We start from the raw sequence: 15,606 nt of genomic DNA, 5'->3' as shown, positions 1-15,606 counted from the left end.
GGGATCTTTGGTCTAGAGGTTCACAAAGAATGTGTTATTATTGTAAGAAGAATAAAAAATCCTCAAATTTTTCATCTATTATTTCATATGGAAATTCATTAAGAGGTCGGATAAATGCACACTAGTTATTGTAGAAATAATTATGTCGGCCTTCGATCGTCCTGTTTAATCAAGCAAAAGCAGACTGCTCCCTGCAACACTTTAGATCCCAAGAAACTACAAGATGGAGGGAACCAATAATTTGACTGACACAGAGAAGGATGCAGAGGAATTGGTGGAAGGATTCAAAATACTTTTGCAGCTTGTGTGAATTCTCTTGTAAGACTTCTCCATATACATTCCTGCCTCCCTCATGCTAACTCTCAATTACCACTGAAATAGTTACCAAAATGACGAAGGTTGTTCCCGTCTACTGTTGAATTGGGTTGTTGCAGAGAACCCATTTGTGCCTATTCCAGCCAGAAGGACTCTCTACTCTTTTCAGACACTGAGTACTGAACACTAAAGTATTGTTTAGAGTATAAAACACACCGCTTTGCTACCAGGGCAACTTGTTCCTGAGCATCAGTGAGGTGGTGTGCATTTTACCTTTCAGGTTACTGATTAACTAATAAATAACTCAATATTAAAAAACGTAACCCAGTGTTTTATAATTGACTTATGGTCACTTGTGATAGAATAAGGGGACAGAAATGACTCAGTCAAGTGCCTGACATTCATGGAGTAACAATGTTCCACTCTTTCTGGCCTTTGACTCACTTCTTACCTTGATTTCTCTGCTTTTATTTGAAGCAGAGAAGAAGAACAAAATATTCCTGATGATTCCATTATGAACGTCTTTCTTATCGACTCTCAATACTTCAAACACTTATGTGGGAATATCCACCACTAGTCATTCTACGATCTCAGCCTCATTACTGTGAGGGAAGCCTGTGGTATGCCACATGTTTCTTAGATGGAAAGAAGCTGTGAGAAAATAGTTCAAGCAGACATCTTACCTTAGGTATGGATTTAGCTCTATAGATAGGTGTATACATGGATATTCTTTCAAGTGCCAGCCTATCCCACTGTAAATATCATCCCTGGTCCTACCTATTATTAAAATATGGATGCCTTTATGTCTCTGAGACATATACAGAATGATAAAATGTAAGTTGAGAAGGATTGAAAGAGAAAAAAGTCATTTTAAGGCAACAGCCAACACAGCAGTGTGCATGAGTCCAAGGGCTTCTTGAAGAGCCACTGCTAGAGCACAATTTGTGGTCAAGGACTCACCTAATGCAAATATTCCGGTTATATCACCAAACATTCAACGCAGAACTCACTTCCTTTCCCTCAATCTCTGCTCCAGTTTTGTGTCTGCATTTCTTTTAGACAGTAACAATTCTGGGTCAAAAAATTTGAAGGTAGGTCAATGACCCCATCCTTCCCCAGGGGGCCCTGTCTATCTACTGCAGGTGGTCTCTTCAGGTTCTATTTCCCAACTGTTGAGCATTTTGGCTAAGGTTATCTCCATTGAGTCCTGGGAGCTTCTCACATCTCAGGTCTCTGGGACTTTGTAGGCGTACTCCCCCTCCTTGACCCTACCCCCCACAACTGCATACTTTCATTCATTCTCCTGGCTCTCTGGGCTTCTCTTCTGTCTCCCCCAATGCCTGACTCTGGCCCCCCTTTCCCTCCCTGTCCCCTCTCCCACTGAGGTCCCCCCTCCCTCTGCCTCCAGTGATTATTTTGTTCCCCTTTCTAAGTGGGATTGAAGCATTCACACTTGAAGAAAGGGTGTCTAATGACTGACCCAACTGGGGATCCATCCCATGGGTGAGCATTAAATCCTGAAACTATTACTGATGCCATTGTTGTGCTTAGAGCATAGGATGGCTGTCCTAGACAGAAGCCTAGCATGGCTATCTACTGAAAGGCAGCTGACTGAGATAGATGCAAATACTAAAACCTAACCATTGGACTGAGGTCTTATGGAAGAGTTAGGGGAAGGACTGAAGGAGCTTATGGGGATGGCAACCCCATAGAAAGAATAACAGTTTCAACTAACATGGAGCCCTCAGAGCTCCTAGAGACAAAGCCATCAACCAAAGAATATGCATGAGATGGCCTGTGGCACCTGGCACATATGTAGCTGAGGACTGCCTTGACTGTCCTCAGTGGGAGATGGAGTGCCTAATCTTGTAGAAACTTGATGCCCCAGGGAAGAATGACACAGAGGGTGAAGTGAGGGGCTGGGCAAAGAGGGTAGGTGAGTGGGTGTGGGAGCACCCTCTCAGAGGCAAATGGGAGGAGGTATGAAGTGAAGAACTCTTAGAGGGGGGACCAGGAAGAAGGGCAACATTTAAAATATAAATAGATAAAATAATACAGTCAATGAATAAATAAATATACATATTTATAAAAGTTAAGAAAAAACTCACTTTCTCTGCTCTGATTCATAGCTAAAAGATTCTTGTCAATTGATTTTCTAAACAAATTTCCTCATTGGAATTAAAAATAGATTTTCTCCTCTTTCCTTTTCATTTTTTGTTTGTCACCATCAACAAATATCAACACATTTAAAAACTCAAAGCTGCTAAGTTGGAGTTTATACATTGCACAATTTTAATTTCACCAAAGAATTGGCATGCTAGCTGCCTTTCTCCCCAACTCAATGTCTCTTTCCCCTTCATGCTATGAAAACACTCAATTTCTGTATTTGTGGCATCTCAGGGTAATTTAGTCATTGAGAAGGTCAATAATCCTGGTGGCCTATAGTGTTTGTTGGGAGCAGAGTTTATCATGAGTATTTTAAGACAAAAGGAACAAAAATACATTAAGTTAAGTACTAATAAAATAATGGGAAAGTCTATAAGAATGGGATAAGTTACAGATAATATTATAAGAACTGATCATTGAGGTAAAGCTACGACTTCTGCCATAATGAGGAAGGCAAGGAAGCTGGAGGCTTCTGCTAGAATGACAAGTTAGAGCTTGGATCATCAGAACTCTGTACCAGGATCAGGAAATGGGATCAGGATATCACCAACACTGTCCCTATCTCTCAACGCCTTTCTTCATGAGAGTATCCAGGATCATCAGTGGTATGCCCTACGGCCTTCTTGTCATCGAAGCAAACAGACAAAACACAGGAAACGAAGCTGAGCCAAAGGAAGCGACTGTTTTGATGATCTTTCCTGCCAGTAGGAAATATGCAATAGTGAAAGGAAGAAGGTTTTTTCCTCGGTGTTCCTGTGACAATCTCTCTTTAGTGTCATCTATTTGGGATGACATGTTTCTATCCACAATATAGACAATGAAGTTCTTTCTGGGTTGGCTTTATAAAAACATGTATGAGAGGGCCTTGCCTATCCTGGGTTACCTAACTGCTGCTATCCCACTATAGCTATACAGCTAAAGAGGAACTAGAATTTCTGATCTTCCACTTCCTAAATGGTGAGAGTACTGGGACATTGCCGTGCTCAGTTTATGTGGGGCTAGAGATAGAACCTAGGGTTTCATGCATGCTAGGCAAGTTTAGTGACTGGGCTACATTCACTGGTTTTATTTTTTAAATGCAGCTGTTCGAAAGATTTTTAAAAATCAGTTTTATTTTTCTAACAGAAAATATATTTTCCATACAATATATTCTGATTATTCTTTCCATTCCTCCAACTCTTCTCAGATCCCTCTACTTGCTCACCCACCCAAATCTACACCCTTTCTTTCTTTCATTAGAGTACAAATAGACATCTAATAATATACAAAATTAACAATATAAGACAAAAACAACAAATTGGAGTAGGACAAAACAAACAAACAGAAGAAAAGATGAATAGCCAAAGAAAAAGCACAAAGTCTTTTTAGGTAAGAATAAAACTGAGCCGGGCGGTGGTGGTGGACACCTTTAATCCTAGCACTTAGGAGGCAGAGGCAGGCTGATTTCTGAGTTCGAGGCCAGCCTAGTCTACAGAGCGAGTTCCAGGACAGCCAGGGTTACACAGAGAAACCCTGTCTCAAGAAACCAAAAAAAAAAAAAAAAAAAAAAAAAAAAAAAGAATAAAACGGAATACCAGTTGATTGTTGATTGTTCAATCAGCTGAGTGTTCAATGTTCAATGTTCTATGTCTGACTATGTTCCTGTAAACTTTATATATGTTCATGCAAGGTAGTCCATCTTCCACAAAGTCTTTCGTTTGAATACAGTGTCTTAAATTAACTTATTTACTTGTGTGGGTACACAGGCATGGCAGTCCTGTGTAAGTCAGAGGGCAACCTGTGGGAACTGGTTCTCTCTACCATGTGGATATGAGCAATTGAACCCAGGCCATGGGCAATGGTAGTCAGTGTCCTTATCTGCTGAGCTATCACACTACTCTTGATTCTCATGTACATTTCCATTTGTGGGTGTTCCCCAGAGTTGGTTATAAACTGTACTTACTGTAAGGTACTGCTTGGAATTCTGGGTACTACGACGCCCTAAGCTCATACAATGATTAAGTATGTAATATGCGTATCACTAAAGAAGCCTACATCATGTAAAGAATGGGAGTGGACACTCAGCCAGACACATTTTCACTGCAAAGAGCCCTACATGACTGTTACTCCCTTCTATTCTACTCTCCTACTCCCTTTTCTTTTTAAGCAGAGTCAGATTTTTGTAGTTTTCAATTATTTTTTTTCTAAAATACCCACATACAGTCATCGTTCTCAGTTCGCTAAGAGAGACACAAGAGCAAAAATGTGTATAACCAAAGAAGAATAAAGATAATATACATCCACACTTTCTCCAAAAGGCCGCCGTGACTTTTACAACAACCCTGACTTCATTTATCTATAGGATGGCTCTTGATAGCTTTGTGTGAGCATTTGAAAGTTCAGCCAAGCCAGCTGCATGATCTACACAAAGACAATAGCTCCCACACACAGGGTTACATGGATTAAAGAACCCGATCCATCAGTAAATCTGCCAGATGGCAGTGGAATAAAGCTTGTAACTCTCTCACTTTCATTTCAACAGCAGCAAACAATGTTCAATGTTTAAAATAAACTCTTCCAGATGAGCTAAAGATAAACTCAGAGGTGGGTGGACCTGCTCTTGCTGGGCTAAGGCTCTGAAGTGTTTGATTACATTAGCAAGAAACCCTTGGGTAGAATCCCCTTCTGGCAATAGATTGCTTAGACCTGCACACTTACTACATGAAGCCATTTCCTGTGCTTTCATGGCTTGGTGGCAGAAACCAGTTTTGATATTTTTTAAAACAAGCTAATAATGATAGGGCTCAGCATTTCTTCAAACCATACATACAACTTCCAGGTACAGCTAAAAGGCCAACATGTATGCAAGTCTTACAGATAAAAATCTCTGCATCTATTAAATCTGTTTTCTACAGAATACTTGACTTAAACATTTCACTAGTTTCATGGTGGCAAAAAAAGAATGGGAGTTGTTAGAAGAGCTTTCCATTTCATTCTGCTACTGATTGGATAATTAATTAGATTTGTGTGATGTAATGACAGTGACAACAAAAAAAAAAAGCTACAGATTCTGTTCTGTAAGTTTGAATTTATAAATGAAAGAATGAATATCTCTTTTGATGTCTTCAACAAACTCAAATATCAGCAATGGGACTGTAACAATCATGCAGAAGACAGTAACTTCTGAATACAAGATGACGTGTTAAAACAATAAATCTTCAGCATTCAGGAACTTTGCTATTTAACATAATTAGTAGGCACTGTTTAAATGAGGGAGAGGCAAAGCTGATAATGAAATTAAATCTGAAGCAGCAGCTGCAAAAACACGTTTGAGCCACACTAATTATATCAGATAATCAATTCATCACGTTGGTACATTAAAAAAATAAAGTTATCCCCAAATTTAGAAGTCTTTGGAAAATTATGAATCACCCACAGAAAATATGCATCACAAATCACATCGAACTAGAATTCTTCTGAAATGGCAGCGATTACTGTATTTTGCACAGTAGAAGCCTTCTTACTTGAATCTGGCCGGTTACATGAGCAGGATTAGGAAAGACGGAAACCATAATCGTGAGTCATCTACACCATGAAGCTATTACCTGCACGTGAACCAGAGCGCATCCATTCATCAGCCCATCATCTCATTTGAGGCTAAGGGCTTAATCACCCTTCTTGCTGCTCTTTGAGCTTAAATCCACTTGGAATTGTATCTTTGCACATGGCATTCACTAAAGAATACAACTATAATTTGCAACTTTTGTGTCTTTTTTTTTTTTAAAGACGACCAAACAGTACAGTAGAGGGGATAACAACAGGAACACTGTACAATTCTGGGTGCATATAAAAATGCCATAATAAAGCCCATAGTTTTGTCTGCCTACAAATTTAACAATAAAAAAATCCCCAATGGAAACAAGGAGAAAATACTGGACTCAGAGTTAAAAAAAAGTCACTTGCAAGGGACTGAGTACTGATATCATTGGTGTGTGCCCAATATTTATTTTTAGAAAAAGATAGTTGTTTATAACTTAATTCATCAGTAAACTCCAGTGATCTGCCCTCATTTCCTTGTAGGAGAACACTCAAGCTAATTTTCACAGAAATTTACTTTTCTTAGACCTGATAGTTCACCAGTTTCTGTTATGACTATTAAATTTTACTGTGATTAACAGCAAACCCAGCTAACAAGCACACAAGGACACATACACTTTGGCTGTCTTTCCTCTGGTGGCTCCTGCATCCCCTGGAGACAGACACTAGACAAATGTCTAACATATAAAAGATATTCAAATATTTGTTAATTTCAGCAAGTGAATGGTATGAAATTTGCTTGTTTTAATGATGATAGGACAAAAAGGAGCAAAGGGTCCACAGTCATGTCCAACCTGTGTTATGTGGGACACAGAACTCCCAGATACCTGTGAATGTAGTCTAACACAAAACTACAAAGTTACTTAAAACATTGCAATTTGTTTGGTACATTTTAAAATGTAGTTTCACAGTATTCCAGCATGATCTTTCCAAACTTGCTAAAAGAGTAGGTCATCAACCTAACACTTCACAAGATGGCAGAATCAGTCTGAGTGTTTCTCAAAAAGAATGGGGATGCAGGTCTTACAGTAAGCTTGTACATGGTGGTTGTTGAAGACTGAATCTACTCTACTTTGATTAAACATCTGGCTTGGCAAAAACCTCTTCCTTGCTGTTTGCAGAAAACTAGGCATGCCTTCCAACTTTCCTCTAGGAATTAACTACCTTCCTCCATGTTGACCTATAGCTAATTTAACCCCCCATTGTCCAGAGAAGCCTTGTGGACATCTGAAGCTGTCTGTGGGGGCTCAGCTCCTGAAGGGTGATTAGTAACATGTTCTCTTTAGTGTTCCTTGGGACATTTGGAGTCAATTAAATATTTAAATATAGATTTCTCTTAGATCTCTGGCCAGGCCCAGCAGGTTTGTACAGGGAAGGAGTTGGAGGAAGATAACTGCTATTCCTCACACCAGAATTTATAGCAGGAGATAGATTTAAAAATATACTCTTTAGACCTCCTGGGTCTTTGAGCAAATAATCATACAAGATTAAAAATTATATAGAAAAGCAAAAGCAGCTTCATAGAGTAAGAGTTGTTGCATTATTACAACTGCTGCATAGAGATGAATGTTTGTGAATGTACCAGCTTTGGAAGATGGCACGAATTGTTGAAGCACATTAGAATATTCTGGACTAGCCAAGAATGATTTTTCAATTTTATAATATTGGAGGAAATAAAAGAGATGTTAAGACTATGTAGCACAAATTGGAAATGACTCATTAAATATGTACATCTTAAGATGTACACCTAACTTAAAAAACAAAACTGGGCTACTGATTCTTGGTTTAGAGCCCTTTCTTCAGATGGACTCACTGAGCCATCACTATCACTGATTCTTATTACGACTAATGTCACTATTAGGCACATTTTTGAAAGAAAAGTTGATGTGTTTCTGTTATCATTTCATCACAGGCTTGGCTTTCTCTGTCACATCCATTCATTGACCAGTCCTTTAATGTACGTAGGCATTTATCAGACACCAAAATAGTTCAGTGCTTGCTACAGATGCCTGATGACCTGAGTTTGGTCTCCAGAACCAAGGGGAAGGTGGAAGGAGAGAGCCGACTCCACAAACTTGTTCTACAATCTTCATATATATGCTGTGGTTTAGACGTATATGCACTTTCTCTTATACACGATAGAATTTAAAATGGCTATTTAAATTTAAAATTTAAAGTGGCTATTACATACCTAACATGAGAGCTAGGGAAACATTTTGAAAGGTTAAATAATTTCCCATGATTATTGGGAGAGTTTAGTTGGGAAATAATTATTTAAAATCAATGTAGTGGTATGCTACGAAATGAAATCCCTTTCCCAGTTATAAGGTAACTAAGAGACCCCTAGATTAAGTAACGTGGATGATGTTGAAACAGCACATGTTGATTCTAGAACCAAATTGCTTGAATGGGTTAGTTTAAAACAAACAAACAAACAGATAACAATACAAACCAATTCAAGATTTAGAATGGAGAAAATGGGGTTAACCTCATTTATTATTACCTGGCTCGGGGATGCTCTACCAATATTTGCCAAGTATAAAAGGTGACCAAATTATTTCCCTGATTCTTTTTTAGGTAGAATGCTCAGAAGTGAGCTATGAGAGAAAGAGCTGGAATAATATTCCAACTGTACCTAGTAGGCTGCTGCTCTGGGCCCTTGATTCCATCCGCCACAGTAGTGGGCTTTCCCTTCCAAATGGCAGCTCATTTTACCGTACTAGTTGGTGTTTGCAGATGAGTAGTTTTCCCCATCACAATAAATTAATATATCCTATTTTATTGTGGTGCCACAAACAAGAACTCTGAAAGCCTCAAAGGGTCCAAATCCCCTGAAAAGCATCAGGTATCATAACACAGCCAGAAAAAGATGGTATTAAATGAAGAGGGGAGACCCTTTCTAATGAAGTCAAGGTGTAGGACAGATTTATTAGCTTCCATTCCAAGTTGCATTCTTGTGTACTTCCTGTCCATATTTCCAAATTTAGCAGGTCTCTTAGGATAACCTTCTAAAATGCATTGTAAAGAACACAACATAGCTCTGCCTATTACACCATAGAAACACCTTGTGATGAGAGGCGCATTTATTGTATTCACAAGGCAGTGCTCTAAAAGAAAACATACCATTTGCATGATCAGCCAAGAGCCTGCCAGTCTGAAGAAGAAACAATATTAGTAACCAGGTATGACATGTTCTTAAAAATAACGAAGAGTTAGGTCTGACCAAATGGCCATTAAACTAAATGGAGCTGCCTCTCACTTGGTGTTTTATTAAACTAAATGGAGCTGCCTCTCACTTGGTGTTTTATTAAACTAAATGGAGCTGCCTCTCACTTGGTGTTTTCGTTGCTTTTTCCAATATTTTGAGGTGTCAAGACAGAAAAACAATGGAAGTTATTAAGCTGATACTTTTGGTGTTACAAGGCAGATGCCAACAATATGCCCATTTGGCTCAGTTATCTATTATTTTCCTGAACACCCCTTCATTCTTTGTTGCACATTTCCACTACCTGTCACCTACACTGATTCTGAAGAAGAAAAACTACTTTCTTTCTCTAGATAATGCTTTTAAATTGTCTAACTGAACCTGAAATTAATAATTAGTTCACTTTAGCAAACTACCAAAATCAAAGGAAATGAAGGAGAAAGAATTGATTCTGTCTACACGTACAGCTATTGGACACAGGTCAGTTGTGTCCTTAAAAGGGTAGGTAGTCCAGACTTAAGGGACATATAAAAAGATAATGATCTAAAGGCAAGGGTGTGGGCTGCTCTCCTACATTCAGAGCTGGGCACTGTGGATGGACAGTGGTAGTCACTAGACATATTCCTGTTCAAAGGGTATAAATTTGAATATAAAGAGTAATGTTTGGGTTTAAAGAGCATAAATAAGAATATAACTTTCATATAGTCTGTTTCTATGTATCTAGTCCACTCTATTGGGGCTGTGGGGACAGAATTCTTTCCATCCAACAGCACCGAGTACGAGGCATGTGGACAGTCCATGAAGTGTCGCTAGTGTGAACTAAAGAGCTTAAGTTTAAGTAAAGATGATTTATCAATTACAACATTCTATAATATCCCTTTGGAGGATTCCACCCTGATATCACTGCTATATTTATACAGCTAACATTGTGTTTAAATTCTTCAAATAAAAGAATTTTTTTCTTTTATTCAAAGAATAGCTGGAAAAGAAAAACAAACAAACAAACAAAATGAAAACTGGAAAACCATCACAGGATTGGAAGTGTGTCAGGACACCAGGTCATAAACTGCAGATTTAGAAACAGAGCAACATGCAAGATGTGACAGGAAGAGCCTGGTACTGCAAGACCAAGAAAGGCTAATGAGGAAAAACTAAAGGACTACATTCAGCTAGCTGCTTTTAAAGAAATGCACACTGAAAAACCTACATCAGACATTTATTCCAAGTGATTTATGTGCACACATTAGGCATAGTATTTACACAAAACAAGCATTGTAGTAAAAATTCTGAACATATTTGCCATGAAAGTCAAAATTTTTGAAAACCCTCTTAAGACAGCTTTTAAATTACCAGTATCTTTAACAGTTATAATTGCCCAATTATAATAAATAACAGAATTGTTATATTCTAGTTATGATCCACATTGATAGCATCTTTGCTGAACTTTGTATTAGCCCCAAATAGTAGCAGTGTCTTTGAAATATCCATGTGCACCTCTCAGCATGATTGCGGCTAGACTGTTGTCACGTAGCACATGCTTACAACATGCCATTCCTGACCAGGGGTATAATGGATCATCCTATACATAGTCCTGTTCTCTTTACTCCTATTTTAGAATGCCAACCATCACTTCACTGATATCCCACAGTTTTCTTGCCACTGACTCATCCATAGCTTTGGGCAAGAGCTCTTCCTCCTTACAATCTCCAAAGTACCTTCCTGACACACCTTCTACGTCAGGTGAACAGGCTAAATAGATGGAAGTCTGGGCACCTTCTAATGGAGTTTTGAAAAAAGCCCAGGATACCAAATTGAAAAGTGGTCTTGCCAGCAGTGGGATGTGAATATGCCTCCCTAGGTTTGTTCGCACAATACCAGGATGCAGCACATTGACAGTCACGTTTGTTCCTTCTAAGCGACGGGCTAATTCTCTTGTGAAAAGAATGTTAGCCAGTTTGCTTCGACTATAACAGAAGCTTTTATTATAGCTTTGCTCACTGTTCAAGTCTTCAAAGTTGATTTCTCCATATTTATAAAGTTTGGAAGAAACGACTACAATCCTGCTGGGAGCTGAACTTTTGAGGAGTCCAAGGAGAAGATTGGTGAGTAGGAAGTGGCCCAGATGGTTCACTCCAAACTGCATCTCAAACCCATCTTCAGTCTTCGTATACGGGCAGTGGAAAACCCCCGCATTATTGATCAGGACGTCTAGCCTGGGCTCCTCCTTTGAAACCAGGAAGAGAATGAAGGATTATGAGCACACATTTTCCGTATCTTTTATTCATCTATGTTTACTAATAAGAACAAGAATTTGAGACTAAAACTAATCTCAAGTTTTAGTCAGTTTATCTGGGAACTATTTGAAGCACTGTCATGCTCTTTGCAACTTAGTAATTATGAATATGTATAGTTCACATTTCACTCAGATGTTGACTATATGTTAATTATCAAGGTCTTTCTTAAAAAACAAATACAGCAAATTTGGGGATGAGAGAATCCTAGGATTGCATGTCTTATCTTAATTTCAGATGAACTAGAAAAATACCAGTTTTGATGTTATGTTAAATTTGGTATAGCATATTAAACTTATATGTTCCTATGATAACCTTAAAAACATCTTTCAAAATATGAAAAAAATATACCTTTATAGTGATGTTGCATGACTAATAAGGCCTACTTGGTCCCTTTCTCAGATAACCTTATCTACTTCCAATAATATCCTAAGTTCAAGGTAAACCCAGGTGACTGCTCAGTGTCAACAAGCTAAGAGGCATGTCAAATTCAGCCTGAAGATGAAATTCTTAGACTCCAAAGGCCATCCTCATAATTAGTAACCTAATCTCATAATTAGTAACCTAAACCTTCTAGTTTCAACGTGTAAAACAGAGCTTGAGAGGGTAAGCAGGGCGACCATATCTAGCAGAGAGCTGATATTGTGACTCCCACCTTACTAGTATCACCATGAGTAGTAAGTGAAGATGCTTTCATCTGTAATTCTGTTAAGTGTAAAAGGTCACTACAGAGACAGAATAACTGAGTGCACATCCCTAAAACTGGTACAAAGAGAAAGTCATAGGTACAGACTTTGGATTAGAGAGAATTGTGACTAAATCAAGATAGAAAAGTTATAAAATCATTGAATGGTTAATTTAAAAAATATATTACTGACAACAGGGACTGTTACCCAAGTGTCACAATAGTACAGGAAGAGACCATTAACAGACACCATTAACCTTCACTGTGATTCTAGAACTGTCCTTTCTTCCCTAAGGATCAAGAGGGAAGGACCCTAAGAGGGTCCCAAATTACAAGACGTATATACTCAGCTTAGTATTTTGATCATATACCTCCACATCTTCCAAAATTCAAGTCCTACATTGCACTGTTCTCACTGAGAGCCTTTTTGTTCCTTATAGAATTTGTTTTTCCTCAGCTCTTTCCTGGCTCCTCTATCTTCTGATGATAGAGGAAAACAAATGTACAACATGTTCCAGGTGTAAACCTGTGGTGATGACCTATCATCAAATTAATTTCAGGTCAAATTTCAACTCTTAATGGCTTTTTTTTTTTTTTTTTTTTTTTTTTTTTTTTTTTTTGCCAAGTGTAAGTGAAAGAAAAATGTGTTAAATTTTACAACTGTTACCAGAGGCTACCTGTCAGGTTAACTGTTTCTCATTCTCGCCTGTCGAAAAACACTTCATGTTTTCCAACAGTCAACTTCAAAAAGAAGGCACGAGTTCATAGATATGGCGAGAAAGGAGTGTTCATCTTCACTAATCCTCTGGGAAGGGTTCCAGAATTAATCATTTCTGAGCTATCATTCTTTGCTGGGTTTAAGACTTTATCATTTTCTATTTTTTAAATTCTAGGAGATAAATACCATAAATTCCAAGAATACCAAACAGTAGAATGTTAAAACTTCTATTTCTCTTTTCTTCTAATTATAAACACTGAACCTCAGAGCCAAGCAACAAAAGGACAGTACTACTTAGGTACCTCTTTGTATTCATACTTTTTTTTTTTTAATTGGTTTTACCTCAAGACACCAAAGCAACAATGGTATCAAAAATGAGCATGGTCAATTCTATTTACACATTAGTGAGACAGGAAAACTTGCTTCCTATGCTTTCAAAAATCTCCCAGAGACAAGCACTATTACTTGATCTACTACATGCAAATGGAATGCTAACAACAAAACAAAATACCAACTTCTCTATCTACCTGGCTCTTAATAAGCAACATGATGTCCCAGAACACAACAGGAGTATCTTGTACAATGGCTTAAAGTTTGAGCAAAAGAGTGACACTCTACTCATTATCTCAATAACTACTACTCCAAGTGGTTCAATATGGTCTCTCTTCTGATGAGATGGTTTCTTTGTACAGTTGTGCTTTTAGCAGTTATTAGTAGTTATTAGCTACTGTTTTCAGTGCAAGTGAAAAGTTAAAAAAAAAAAAGAAGTCTATGTTGAACAAGAATGAAGGTGGCTGTGTCCATCTAACTTGGAGGTTGGAAAAGTTAGTATAGTGTCCAACATGCCACAGTCCCACTAATAAGAATTGTCAGAGTTAAATATCTAAATGTTAACAAATGAACTTACAGATATTTCTTTTGGTCTAAGTACATCACGGAAAAGAAAAACAGGCCATTTAGAATGTCTGCCTTAGATTCAAGAGATTTCAGAAGAGACAAGCACCCTCCTGTGTCTGCCTTTAGATCTACCTGTGGCAAGTCACTTTGGCCACAGCCTTTCTACTTCGGTAGAATATTTACTGTACACCCAAGGAAATCACACACCTCAGCCTTCAAGTACTAGGAATGCACAACAGGAGATTAAAGCAAGGACTCTGAAGACAGACACGTCACTTAGCCTTCCTATGCCTCAGTTCCCTATCATGAAGTAGAGATATTATTGCTTGCTTTACAAGATCTGATAATAGCCAAAGATATTAAAAATGTCCTTAGCACATCCCCTGGCATGTATAAAACCTTCCATAAAGCTAAGCATTAAATTATTTTTATTCCTGTCCCTTTTCAGACACTTAATGGGATTCCAAGTTTAGGGATGATGCAGGGTGTCAGCAAGTGACACCCCCTCCTACTTCAGCAGGACAAAACAAAACAAAAAAAGAAAAAACAAACAAACAAACAAAACCAGGTAACGAGGGGAAAAAAACAGAAAGAAAAGTTTTAAGAAGGGTCTAATGAAAGTTTTTGGCTAGCTTTTCTCCTGTGGTGCTCACAGGCCTTGTGACACTGTAAGATTTGGCACACATTTCACTTCTGACAGGGGGAAAACAACTCAAAGATCAGCTGGTGACTGTCCTAGCCTAACAAAACCAAATGTCCAGACACTGGCTTATTTATGCACTTCTCCTTAGGACCTCCCAGGAATTCCTTCTCAGACCTGCCCCTCCTCCTAGCCGGGTCCAAGGCAGGCAGGAGCCTTTCCGGTTTGGTCATGGCCACCCTCAAGGTCACACCAGGTTTCAGAGGGCCCTCCCCGAGGGTGGCGAGCTCCATTCGACCCACACCTGTAGCAGTTCTTGGCAGAAAGCTCGCACTGAGCGCAGCGAGGCAAGGTCCAGCTCCTTAACGACCAGCTGGCCATCGGTGCCGTCGGGCCCGGCGCCCCCAGCCTGACAGAGCTCCTGCCTGAGCTGACCGGCCGCCTCCTCTGCTCGAGCGCGGTCCCGACATCCCATGATGACCCGCGCCCCCAGGCGGAGCAGCTCCGCCGCGGTGGCACGGCCCAGGCCGCTGTTTGCTCCGGTGATCAGCACTGTCTTCCCGTGCATGAGGCCCGGGTCCCCGCCTCCCTGCTGCCGCTGGTTTCTTGGCCCAGAGAACCGCCGGGCCGCCAGCCACAGCGCCCCGCCCAGTGCGGCCAGGAGCGCTGCGGCCACACTAGCCACTGCCATAACCTTCCGGGCCCGGTGCACTGGGCCTAGCGCACAGGTTCCGGAGTGCTATGGGGCCACCTACACGCGAAGGACTCTGGGGCGCCGCCTGCTGTCCTGGGCTACTGCGCGCGGGGCTTTCTGGGACTTGTAGTTTTGCTCCTAAGGCTGACTTGACTTAGCGTTCAGGAAGTACACATGAAAGCCCCAGCGGATTTATTTAGAAGTGGACAGTGTTAGAATTGGTTATATGCCTATAGACAAAATGACATTTCTTGGTAAAATTCTTGCCACACAAGGATAACAAAAGACACAGCCCCAGTTATCAGCAGTATTATTGATCAGACTCATTCCACCCTGAATATACCTTTTCTAGGTGATGCTGCATATAGAGATTCATTCATTTGACTAACACTAAAAGTGAGCAATGCTTTTTGAAAATT

The 15,606-nt window shown here is 39.5% G+C and overlaps 1 protein-coding gene across 2 annotated transcripts; it reads right to left on the bottom strand.

Annotated features, from left to right (window-relative positions):
• Nucleotides 1-10,461: 10,461 nt before the first annotated feature.
• Rdh14 (retinol dehydrogenase 14 (all-trans and 9-cis)) lies at nucleotides 10,462-15,276 on the bottom strand. Of its 2 annotated transcripts, XM_006514943.4 has the most exons (3): nucleotides 15,182-15,276; nucleotides 14,798-15,134; nucleotides 10,462-11,486 (listed from the first exon to the last, which is right to left on the bottom strand). In XM_006514943.4, the coding sequence occupies exons 2-3, from the start codon at nucleotides 15,059-15,061 to the stop codon at nucleotides 10,869-10,871; spliced, it is 882 nt and encodes a 293-aa protein (XP_006515006.1). In that variant the 5' UTR covers nucleotides 15,062-15,134; nucleotides 15,182-15,276; the 3' UTR covers nucleotides 10,462-10,868. The 2 variants fall into 2 exon arrangements, with proteins under 2 accessions (XP_006515006.1, NP_076186.1); NM_023697.2 differs by having other exon boundaries at nucleotides 14,798-15,244.
• Nucleotides 15,277-15,606: the final 330 nt, after the last annotated feature.

This window comes from Mus musculus, chromosome 12 (assembly GCF_000001635.26).
Source record: "Mus musculus strain C57BL/6J chromosome 12, GRCm38.p6 C57BL/6J".
NCBI lineage: Eukaryota > Metazoa > Chordata > Mammalia > Rodentia > Muridae > Mus > Mus musculus.
Note: the sequence above shows the minus strand (reverse complement) of the source record. Positions and strands in the feature narration are given on the sequence as shown.